This window comes from Myotis myotis, unplaced genomic scaffold (genome assembly GCF_014108235.1).
Source record: "Myotis myotis isolate mMyoMyo1 unplaced genomic scaffold, mMyoMyo1.p scaffold_m19_p_2, whole genome shotgun sequence".
NCBI classification, from domain to species: Eukaryota; Metazoa; Chordata; class Mammalia; order Chiroptera; family Vespertilionidae; genus Myotis; species Myotis myotis.
The window spans coordinates 1-11,686 of NW_023416324.1; the positions used below are offsets into that span (position 1 = coordinate 1).

General features: G+C 62.7%; 1 protein-coding gene and 1 long non-coding RNA gene across 2 annotated transcripts; both read left to right on the forward strand.

The window, feature by feature from the left end:
* Positions 1–1,340: 1,340 nt before the first annotated feature.
* Positions 1,341–3,060, forward strand: LOC118677533. The gene is made up of 3 exons (XR_004974414.1): positions 1,341–1,534; positions 2,199–2,245; positions 2,426–3,060. It is a non-coding gene; the product is annotated as an uncharacterized LOC118677533 (long non-coding RNA).
* Positions 3,061–5,366: 2,306 nt separating this feature from the next.
* On the forward strand, positions 5,367–10,581 carry LOC118677627. The gene is made up of 4 exons (XM_036352836.1): positions 5,367–5,388; positions 8,388–8,648; positions 9,319–9,365; positions 9,538–10,581. Exons 1-4 carry the CDS (start codon positions 5,367–5,369, stop codon positions 9,970–9,972), a joined length of 765 nt encoding a protein of 254 aa, XP_036208729.1. The 3' UTR covers positions 9,973–10,581.
* Positions 10,582–11,686: the final 1,105 nt, after the last annotated feature.

The following is an 11,686-nucleotide window of genomic DNA, read 5'->3' on the forward strand; positions in this document are numbered from 1 at the left end:
GGGCTGCACCCTGTCCCCGTGCCCCTCCCCAGGCCTGCGGCACTGCCCAGCCCTAGCGTGGTGGTCCTCCCGGGACGGGCGCTCCCCCAGCCCTGGCAGGCCTCGCTGCTGCTCTGAGCTCCTTCTCTGGGTCCCAGGCCTGGGCCAGGTGATCAGACGGAACTGCTCCACCCGGACCGACACCGTGTGCGGCTGCCGGCGCGGCCACGTCTGTGTGCGACAGGATGGGGACGCCTGCGTCCAGTGCAGGCCCCACAGTGTCTGCCGCCCGGGCCAGAGGCTGCGGGAGACAGGTGAGCGCGGCTCCCCCTGAGGACACAGGCCCCGGACCCCGGCCTGAGGGGGCCCCGAGGAGCCCTCTGCCCGACACTGTCGTTTCTCAGGCACCGAGTGGCAGGACACGCTGTGTGAAGACTGCCAGCCGGGCACCTTCTCTGCGGGGGGCACCCAGGCAGCCTGCACGCCTGACCAGGGTAGGTGACCCGGGTCCCAGGAGGCGCTGCCAGGCGGCCCCCTGGGAGATAAGGGCCCCCCCGCGGGGAGATGATGACCCCCCCCAGCCGCCCCGCTGACCCTGTGCCTCCCACACCGCTGTCTCCTCAGCCCATGGCCCCGTCAGCACATCCCAGATGCTAGCTCAGGGCGCTGTGGGCCAGAGACCCCACCCTGGTGTTCCGGGGTCCCCAATTGTCAGGGCTGAGGGGTCCTGCCACTCGGAGTCAGGGGTGCACACACGAGGCTCCAGAGTGAGGAGTCCCCTCCCCCGGAAACGGGAACCCCAGTGCCCACTTTACACACAGACAAAGACACACACACACACACACACACACACACACACACTCACACCCCGGTGCCAGCTGTGACCTGGCTGCTTAGTCTCTGGCATGACTGCCCAACGAGGCTCTGGGTCCTGTGTGTCCACACTCCCCCATTCCCACCCATCTGTCCTCGTCTTTATCCTCCCCGTTCCTCCTGTCCCCCCCGCTGCCCCCACTCCCCAGTCTGTCCCTCTGTCTGGGGCACTGGCTTTCACAGTCTATTCCTGACACCAGCTCTGCCCTCACCCCTGGCATCTCCTTCGCTGTCCCTCTCTGGTGTCAAGTGTCCCTGTCCCCCGGTTGTCCTGCCTCTTCCTCCCCTCCCTCCGTCTCCCCGTGGCTGTGGTACAGGGAGAGTCAGACGGACCTGAGTACCCCCCAGAGCCCCCTCCCCGGGCCCACCCCAGGCAGCAGCCTTCCCCTCTGTGCACCTGGCTGCTCGGGGACGCTTGGGGTCGGGGTGAGCGCCAGAGACCGAGCTGCCCCTGACCGCTGCCCACCGGCCCCCTCCTCCCTCAGGTGCAGTGGCCCACTTGCCTGAGAAGCGACGCTTGGGACCAGCAGCTCAGACGTGAAATGCTCCCCCTGGGGCCCCGTCATCATCATCGTCATCATCATCATCATCATCATCATCATCATCATCAGCGTCATCCTCGTCATCGCTGTCATTTCTGTGCCACTTGTGCTCAGGGCCATCAGGGACAGAAGGTCATGTGGTGAGCAGGAGCCCCTGGTCCCGTCAGGGCTCAGGTCCCAGCTCTCTCATCCCAGACACCGCTCTGGCTCTGTCCCCCAAATTGAGAGGCGGCCTGGGGTGCCCGGGGGCGGGACTTCCTGTCTGAGGAGCCAGGTGCCCCTGTTGCCCACGCAGCACCAGGGCCCGAGCTCCCACCTGCCCTCAGCGGACGGAGGAGCACAGGGCGCCCGAGAGCAGCAGGTGGCCCCGTCATGCCCCCCGTCCCCTGTCCCTGCCCAGGGCGCTCTGTGTGCCCAGAGCCCGAGGGGGGGCCCTGAGCAGAGAGAGCCTCAGGGCTGTGGGCGAGGCCGCGCCCTGTCCTCACCCAGGAGGTGCCCGGCCCAGGGCCCGGCTCTGAACAGCGGGCGGGTCCCTCCTCCCGGCTCCTGGCAGCCGCTCCCCTGTGGGCTCAGCCCTCCCTGTGGACGGTCCATGGGGCTGAGGTGGGGCCGGGTTGGCAGCAGGGGAGGTGGCAGGGCCCGTGTACTTCCCGTCCCCCGGCCCCGGGTACAGGCCGACCAGGAGCCCGTGCTTGGGTCCTGCTGCCTCTGAGTGGGTCGGTCTCTGGAGGTTCCCAGTGAGCAGCAGGCCCCCTGGTCCCCGGCCGGGCGGCCCCTTCCTGACGGGGCGTCTCTGTTTTGCAGGAGGACTCGCCTTTCCTGGGATATTGCTGCCTGTCCCCACCCTGGCGGTGAGGCTGCTGGAGGTGGGGCGGTGTTGGGGTGGGTATGTCCCTGCGGGGCTGAGTCCTCCGTGGACGCTGTGCTAAGTCGGGGAGGGAGGCCCCGCTCCTGCCCTTGGGGGTGGCTGACCCCGAGCATCGGGCCAGGCGGGAGCGGCCCCTGGTCTTCACGCCGAGTGTCCCTCGCAGGGGACAGGGGAGCCGGCAGAGAGGAACAGGCGTCGGGACCTGCAGGCCTCCCGGGTCCAGCCAGACGTCACCACGGAGCCCGTGGAGGAGACAGCATCCCTGTTCCCTCAGAGGGACCGCCACCTGACACATGTCGTCTGGATTCAGGCGCCTGAGCCATCTCCGCGAGGCTGCGGGCAGCGGCCAGGCCCCCAAAGAGGACATATGTGGTCAGAGAAGCCGCGGGCCCCCCTCCTGGAGGCCAGCCCGCACCTGGCTGAGGAGGAGACCACCCCCTGCGCCGGGGGCTTTGTTGTGGGAAGCCATCCGTTGTCTTCATTATCAGAGGAGTGTAACCAAGGATCCGGGAGCACTGGGGAACCTTGAGCCCTGGCAAGGGCCAGAGCTATGCACCAATTGTTTAGTGCAGACAGTGGAGGCTCAAGCAATTTCCTGACCAAATAGTCTCAGAGAAAATCTTTCTAACATTTCCTGACCTTTAATACAGTCTGTCTGTTACCGCAATTACCTGCCTGACTAAGAGCTAGGTTTGTATTCAAAATTGAAAAAAAGGTTGGCAAGGCCTGAGCACGAGTGGAAGTCCCTCCCCTTGGATTGGGCTTCCCGCCTGGCCCCCAATAATTTCCAAATTGTCATTTCTTGTCTTCTCTCTGTCATTTGTGTGCGGCCCTTCTCCAGACCCTGAACCCTGAACCACCATGTGGGTCATCACACTTTGGGACCCCCCGCGTCTCCCCACCGGGCTCCTGAGGTGCCGACCTCCCCGTCCTGACCCCGCGTGTGAGGCCCTGGCCCAGGGCGCTCCTGCCCCCACCCGCCGCCCGGGCCCAGAGCTCAGCTGCAGGACGGCCCTCAGCCTCCTCCTGGGCTGGGACTGGGACGGGGTCATGTCTGCGCATCACATGACTCACAGTCTGGGAAGCCATTTCCAACTGGCAGTTTTATATGTTTAAATTATCATTATCAATAAAATAACTTGGACAAGATGCTCTGAGGGCAGGTCAGTCTCCGGTTCCGGGTCAGAGAAACCCTGAGACGTGACTCGTGGAGCTGAGCGAGTTTGGGGAGAGACCTCAGCCTGTGAGCATGTTCCACTTCTCACCTGCACTTACCTGCTGATTGTCTCCATGACCAACCACTCACTGGAAGGAGGCCCTGTCCTCAGGTATCATTCACTCACTCACCCATTCACCCATTTATTCATTCCTTCATCCATCCACTCACTCCCTCATCCATCTATTCACCCATTCATCTATTCACTCACTTATCCATCCATCCATTTACTCACTCATTCATTTTTCCATTCATTCATTCATTCATTCATTCATTCATCCATTCACTCATTCCCTTCTCCTTCCATTCACTCATCCATCCATTCATCCATCCCTCATGCACTATTGATGTCGTGGTGCCTCAGCGTTTCCTGTTTCATTCATCGGATGTAACCCACGAATCCCATTGATTCTGGCGCTAAAATTGTCCCAGGTTTCTGCAGAGGGAGTCCCCCCATTTCCCCTCGCCTCCCTGTCCCCTCTGCCCCTGGTGCCTTGGCTCCTGGCCGAAGCTCTGAGCTGCTGTCTGGGGAGGCCTTCTGAGCGCCCAAGGTCCGCTGGGTCTGTGTGTGGGTGGAGCGGTCCCTGAGGGGTGGGGGCGGCTGGGGATTGTTGGGAGCTGCTGCCTCAGGCCGTCAGGCTGTGCTTAGAGGCGACACCGGCTGGCAGGGCGCACACGCCTCACTGTGGAAGCTACACCTTCCCGGCGGGAACGGGAGCGGCTCCGTCGTGGTGGCCGAGGTCACAACCATATGGGGACTTCCAGGCCCCAGGGCAGGGGACGCATCACAGGCCTCTGAGGGCGGGCGGTCGTGGGGCAAATCGGGCGATTTGGCACCAACATGAGCGACAGCCAGAGCCCAGGGCATCAAGTGAGACCATGAGGCCGCCGGGACGCACATGAGCGGGGAGGGCGCCTCCTCCAGGGCAGAGAGGGACCTGCACGGCCCTGGGCCTCCCACCCCCACGGCTCAGGCGGGGTCACCAGTGGGTGAGACTCACCAGAAACAGGATCTGAGCTGCTCTCCGCGCAAACTGTTTCCCCAACAAAATGCTTTAAGGTGACGCCTCAGTGTGTGCGGCTCACTCTCAGGTCAGAGTCTCTCATCAAACCGCACACATCGCGGCAGAATTGATCCGCACGGAATTTATAGCTTTTCCTGCACAGCCGCTGAGATGGTCCCCAGGCCTCTGGCAGTGAGAGGAGGCCTTGGGGCGAAATGCTCAGAGCGGAAGCGAGTTCAAAGCCTCAGATTTCTGTGGCTTCAGAGTGTGATTCCAGCCTTGGGAGGCTGATTGAGGCCTCCTGTGTGGGTGACTGTGGGTGACGGTGTAACGGTGGCTCCAGGACCCCCGGTGCCAGGGCCCCACAGTGGTCACCACCCTCCCGTACAGAGCGGAGGCCGCCGCCCCTGGTCCGTCCCCACGTGACGCTGGCGGTGCTGTCTGTTCCCTGCGTGAGCTCACCTCCCGGCCCCCCTTCATTTCACAGGGGGCGTCTGTCTTTCTCCATTTTTTCAGTAAATCCTCACCCGAGGGTTTTTCTACGGGTTTTAGGGGGCGTGGGGCGGAGGGGTGGGGAGGAGAGAGAAACAGGGGGGAGAGGCCTGGACGGGCCGCCTCCTGCACGCACCCGGCGGGGGTGGGATCCGCCTGCACCCAGGTGGGTGCCCGGGGTCAGGGTGACGCGCTCACCACTGAGCCACAGGCCAGGGCGCAGGTTTGCCTTTCTCAAGCCCCTGCCTGTCGGCCCCGGAGTCCCGCTACCCCGGGCGGCCAGGGCCTGAGCAGGGGCTTCATGGATTGGCGGGGCTGGGGGAGGAGGGAGGGGCCTACCTGCTATCACGCACCCGGGGCTGGTGCACGTCTCCTCCTCCTGGGGCGCTTGGATGGCTGCGGGCGAGGAGCAGTGTGAGCCTGGAGAGGCGGGTGCACAGGAAGGGGCAGGGGGGCGGGTGGGGCCCGGCCTGCACTCCATCTCCAGCCCCAGGGGCAGGCCAGCCAAGGACTGAGGGCGGCCACAGGTCCTCCCCGGGAGCTCAGGCCTGAGGTCTGGAGTGAGGGTGAGCCTCCTTCTGGAGTGGCCCCCGCAGCTGCCCCGGCCCCAGGGCTGGAGCCGCCCTACGCCTGCCTGCCTGCTGCCCGCCAGCTCTCCCTGGTCAGGGGCCACTCCTCCAGGCAGCCCGCTGGCCTGCCCAGCTCCGCACACCCTGCAGCCCAGCCCCCAATGTCACCCCCAGCTGGCGGTCAAGGTTGGGGTGCCGGGCCTCCAGGTAGCGCCAGGCCTGGGGCAGCCTGGTTCCCGCAGCCCGGCCTCTGTCCTCTCTTTCCCTGGGACTCTAGGTGTCCGGGGCGGGCCCTGGCCTGGCCGCACTGGGGGGCCTGAAGCGGGCACAGCCTGGCCGCGGGCTCCCTGCCCCTCTGCCGGTGCCAGGCGCTGGGCGTGCCCACGGGAGGACAAGGCTCCCTCGGGGCTTTCGCGCTGCAGAGGCTTCTCTCCCCGGAGGCGAGCCGGCTGGTGAGCAGTGGCCGCTGCTTCCCTGGGGAGAAACACGCGCTCAGCCCGCGCTCGGCTCCCTGCTGGGCCGCCCTCCCCTCTCCAGGGAGGGCTGCTCACCCCGGTCGTTTGGGGGGGCACTGAGGTCCTGACCCTGGGTCCCTGGCAGAGACCCTGGTCTTTAGGAGATGGCGAGGGGGGAGGCGAGGGGGAGGGAAGGAGGGAATCGACGGGGGAGGCGGCCGGGGGGAGGGGGGGGATGGGGATGGGGGTGAGTGGTAGGGGGAGACAGGTCGCAGCAGGTCCCGCCAGGAGGCCTTGGAATTCCATTGGTTCCAGCCATGGAGCTCGAGCTCCCCCTGCCGGGCAGGTCTGGAAACACAGCGCGCGGTGCTGCAGGGACCCGTGGCGCCAGGTGTGGGGCAGGGGCCAGGCCCCCAAGGACCAGATTCGGGGTCAGGGGAGCCGCGGGACCCCCTCCTGGAGGCCAGCCCGCACCTGGCTGAGGAGGAGACCACCTGCCGCGCCGGGGGCTTGGGACCCCCCCGCGTCTCCCCACCGGGCGCCTGAGGTGCGGACCTCCCCCTCCTGACCCCGCGTGTGAGGCCCTGGCCCAGGGCGCTCCTGGCCCCACTTGCTGCCCCGGGCCCTGAGCTCAGCTGCAGGACGGGCCTCAGCCTCCTCCTGGGCTGGGACTGGGACCGGGTCAGGTCTGCGCATCACATGACTCACAGTCTGGGAAGCCATTTCCAACTGGCAATTTTATATGTTTTAAATTTTTCATTATCAATAAAATAACTTGGACAAGATGCTCTGAGGGCAGGTCAGTCTCCGGTTCCGGTCAGACTTCCAGAGAAACCCTGAGACGTGACTCGTGGAGCTGAGCGAGTTTGGGGAGCGACCTCAGCCTGTGAGCACGTTCCACTTCTCACCTGCACTTACCACTGATTGTCTCCATGACCAACCACTCACTGGAAGGAGGCCCTGTCCTCAGGTGTCATTCACTCACCCACCCATTCACCCATCCATCCATTCACCCATCCACCCATCCACCCATTCATTCATTTTCTCATTCATTCATCCATCTACTCACTCCCTTATCCATCTACTCACTCGTTCATCCATTCATTCACCCATCCATCCATCCATTTACTCATTCATCTTTCCATTCATTCATTCACTCTCATTCCCTCTCCTTCCATTCTCTCACACTTTCATCCATCCATCCATCATGTCCTATTGATGTCATGATGGCCTCAGCGTTTCCTGTTTCATTCACGGGATCTAACCCACGAACCCCATTGATTCTGGGGCTAAAATCGCCCCAGGTTTCTGCAGAGGGAGTCCCTTCAGGGCCCCTGGGTTCCTGTGTCCGTGTCCCTCCTGCCATGGCGCTTCCCTAACTCCCGCCGAGGGGCCTGTGCCGCCTCCGCAGTGTGAGCAGGAGGCGGAGGAGAAGGCCCAGGCCTCTGAGGGTCAGAGATGAGGGTTTGGTCTGAGCCCCGTTTGCACCGGGCGCCCTGGGCCCGGCCCTGTCTCTCTGAGTCCCCACTTCCTGTCTGTGCAATGGGGGCAGGAATGACCCAGCCTGCCCCTTGCAGTCAGGTGGGTGTCAGTGCACACGGTGGGGAGCCCCTCTAGGTGCTCAGGGGTGACAGTGCCCCTCCGCACCCCCAGGGGCCCGGAGTTCCTATGAGAGGCTCACTCTGGAATATGTGGGTGCAAACAGCTCCCCCAGACAGAGGGGACACAGGTCACGGAGGCTCAGAGGGCTCTGCCCGCATGGGGAGAGGCTGCAGGTCAGCTCTCTGGAGGGCAGGGCGACATTGAGTGAGATGCGCTTTGGGGGCGCCCACTTCCATGGAAACTCCCGCGGGGGAGTAGGGGCGGCGGAGGCGGCTCCCGGACAGAACTGCTCTACGGAGCTGGCCCCCCCCCCCCTCCTGGCCCCTCCCCTGGTCAGTTAACCCTTCAGGCCTGTGTGAACCCTCCTGTGTGAGGGTTGGGGCGGGGCGTGTCTGCCCTCCTGGTAGAGGATTGACGGGCCGTTTGGGGGCGGCCACTGTGTGTGTGTCTGTGTCTGTGTTGGGCGGGCCCAGGTGGGGTTAGTATAAAAGCAACAGATGCATTTAGGCTTCACCCATCCAGCCCCTGCCCTCCTCCCGTCTGTCCCTCTGTCTGGGGCACTGGCTTTCACAGTCTATTCCTGACACCAGCTCTGTCCTCACCCCTGTCATCTCCTTCCCTGTCCCTCTCTTGTGTCATGTCCCTGTCCCCGGTTGTCCTGACCCTTCCTCCCCTCCCTCCGTGTCCCCGTGGCTTTGGGACAGGGAGAGTCAGACGGACCTGAGTTCCCCCCAGAGCCCCCTCCCCGGGCCCACCCCAGGCAGCAGCCTTCCCCTCTGTGTGCCAGGCTGCACAGGAGACGCTCGGGGTTGGGGTGAGCGCCAGGGACCGAGGTGCCCATGCCCGCTGCCCACGGGCCCCTCCTTCCCCAGGTGCAGTGGCCCATTTGACTGGGAAGCTACACCTGGGACCAACAGCTCAGACGTGACATGCTCCTCCAGGGTCCCGGTTATCATCATCAGCGGCAGAGTCATCCTCGTCATCCTCGTCATTGCTGTCATTTCTGTGCCACGTGTGCTCAGGGCCATCAGGGACAGAAGGTCACGTGGTGAGCAGGAGCCCCTGGTCCCGTCAGGGCTCAGGTCCCAGCTCTCTCATCCCAGACACCGCTCTGGCTCTGTCCCCCAAATAGAGAGGCGGCCTGGGGTGCCCGGGGGCAGGACTTCCTGTCTGAGGAGCCCGGTGCCCCCGGTGCCCACGCAGCACCAGGGCCCGAGCTCCCACCTGCCCTCAGCGGACGGAGGAGCACAGGGCGCCCGAGAGCAGCGGGAGGCCCCGTCATGCCTCCCTCCCCTGTCCCTGCCCAGGGCGCTCTGTGTACCCAGAGCCCGAGGGTGGGGGGGTCCTCAGCAGAGAGAGGCTCAGGGCTGTGGGCGAGGCCGCGCTCTGTCCTCACCCGGGAGGTGCCCGGCCCAGGGCTTGGCTCTGAGCAGCGGGCGGGTCCCTCCTCCGGGCTCCTGGCAGCCGCTCCCCTGTGGGGCCTCAGCCCTCCCTGGGGATGGTCCACGGGGCTGAGGTGGGGCCGGGTTGGCAGCAGGGGAGGTGGCAGGGGCCCGTGTCCTTCCCCGTCTCCCGGCCCCGGGGACAGGCCGACCAGGAGCCCGTGCTTGGGTCCTGCTGCCTCTGAGCAGGTCGGTCTCTGGGAGGTTCCCGTGAGCAGCAGGGCCCTGGTCCCCGGCCGGGCGGCCCCTTACTGACGGGGCGTCTCCTTTTTGCAGGAGAACTCGCCTTTCCTGTGGAATTGCTGTCTGTCCGCACCCTGGCGGTGAGGCTTCTAGGGGGACCGGGGGACGCAGGTCCATGCGGGGCTGAGTCCTCCGTGGACGCTGTGCTAAGTCGGGGAGGGAGGCCCCGCTCCTGCCCTTGGGGGTGGCTGACCCCGAGCATCGGACCAGGCGGGAGCGGCCCCTGGTGTTCACGCCGAGTGTCCCTCGCAGGGGACAGGGGAGCCGGCAGAAAGGAACAGGCGTCGGGACCTGCAGGCCTCCCGGGTCCAGCCAGACGTCACCACGGAGCCCGTGGAGGAGACAGCATCCCTGTTCCCTCAGAGGGACCGCCACCTCACACATGGCTGCGGGATTCAGGTTCCTGAGCCATCCCCGCGAAGCTGCTGGCAGTGGCCAGGCCCCCAAAGACGACATATGTGGTCAGGGGGCTGCGGGCCCCACTCCTGGAGGCCAGCCCGCACCTGGCTGAGGAGGAGACCACCTGCTGCTGTGGGGGCTTTGGTGTGGGAAGCCATCCGTTGTCTTCATTATCAGAGGAGTGTAACCAAGGATCCCGGAGCACTGGAGAACCTTGAGCCCTGGCAAGGGCCAGAGCTATGCACCAATTGTTTAGTGCAGACAGTGGAGGCTCAAGCAATTTCCTGACCAAATAGTCTCAGAGAAAATCTTTCTAATATTTCCTGACCTTTATTATAGTCTGTCTGTTACCGCAATAACCTGCCTGACTAAGAGCTAGATTTGTATTCAAAATTGAAAAAAAGGTTGGCAAGGCCTGAGCACGAGTGGAAGTCCTTCCCCTTGGATTGGGCTTCCCGCCTGGCCCCCAGTATTTCCAAATTGTCATTTCTTGTCTTCTGTCATTTGTGCGTGGCCCTACTCCAGATCCTGAACCCCGAACCAGGCAGGATGTGGGTCATCACACTTTGGGACCCCCCCGTCTCCCCACCGGGCTCCTGAGGTGCTGACCTCCCCCGTCCTGACCTAGCATGTGGGCCCTGGCCCAGGGCGCTCGTGCCCCCACCCGCCGCCTGGTACCCTGAGCTCAGCTGCTCAGCTGTAGGATGGGCCCTCAGGCACCTTCTGGGGCTGGCACTGGGATGGTGGTCATGTCTGCACATAACATAACTCACAGTCTTGGAAGCTGTAGGGAGCAGCTCTAGGGTCAAGCCTCGGGCTGACTTGTGGCAGGGCCACCAACAAGTCCCAGCCTGGAGGGCAGAGCTCTCCTAGCATAATTAAGCTTGACCTTGTAGCCCTCCCTAATTCCTTCCTAAGTGGCTAATGGGCTGTGGGAGGTGCAGCAAGTGTTGCCAAGACAAGAACATTTGTATACATGTTAATCTGCCCTTGTTTTAATCAGACTATAAAATAAAGCAGCAGCTTGCAGGCTGGGTCTTTTGTGTCCTCATCCAGGCACGGGAGGTCCACCGAGCCCCAGCCGAATTCTCTTGTCTGTCTTTTCTTCAATCCTTCACCGCCCCTCCTCAGGTTCGCCTTTGGCCGTGCTGGTGCGGCACATGTGGCGCCCAATGTGGGGCCTGAGTACAGGGGAACTACAATTGCAAGGTGAAAGGACGCTCCAGTGAAGCACGTGCAGAAAGCAAAAAGTAAGGAAAGGAGCGAAGTTTAGTGTGAAACATGGCAAGTTCAGACTGTCCAAATCTGAGGACTATAAAGAAAAATCGGCCCCTCCAGAAGGAAATCTGACAGCACCAGCCTCACATCGACGACATCTTTGCATCGATGACAGCTTCAAGAGGAGCTAGAGCAGGGCCATTGACAGCAGCAGCCTGAGTGCCGAGCCCATCCCACAGAGGCTCGCCGACCTGCAGCAGCTGTGGGGCCTCCTCCTCGAGGAGACAGAGAAGTGGCACCGGCGGCCGGAGGAGGTGCAGGGCACCCAGAGAAGCTCCGTGTCCTTTTGTTCAAAAGACTGCGAGTTGCCCCAATGACAGCGATGTGGAAAAAGACAACAAAGACTACGCAGGGGACCGAGGTGCTGACTAGCCTTGGTGAGCTGCCAGTCTTCTGTAAAGTCTTGTGCAGCCAAGTCCAAGGACTGTGAGTAAATATACACCAGCAGCAAAAGAGACTTTCATTTAGTGGCTGAAAATGTGAACACATCTGTAGTTTGATTTCTCTCTTATCACTGTGTCACATTGGCATTGTTTGTTATTGTTTTAATAGAGTTTTGTTCTTGATGTTCAAGTTTTAAAAATGTTAAACATGTCTGTAGTTTGATTTCTCTCTTATTACTGTGTTGCTTTAGCATTGTTTTTTGTTATTGTTTTAATGGTCAGAGTTATGTTCAAGTTTACTTTTATTATAGTAGCTTAAAAACAAAAAAAGGGGGAGATGT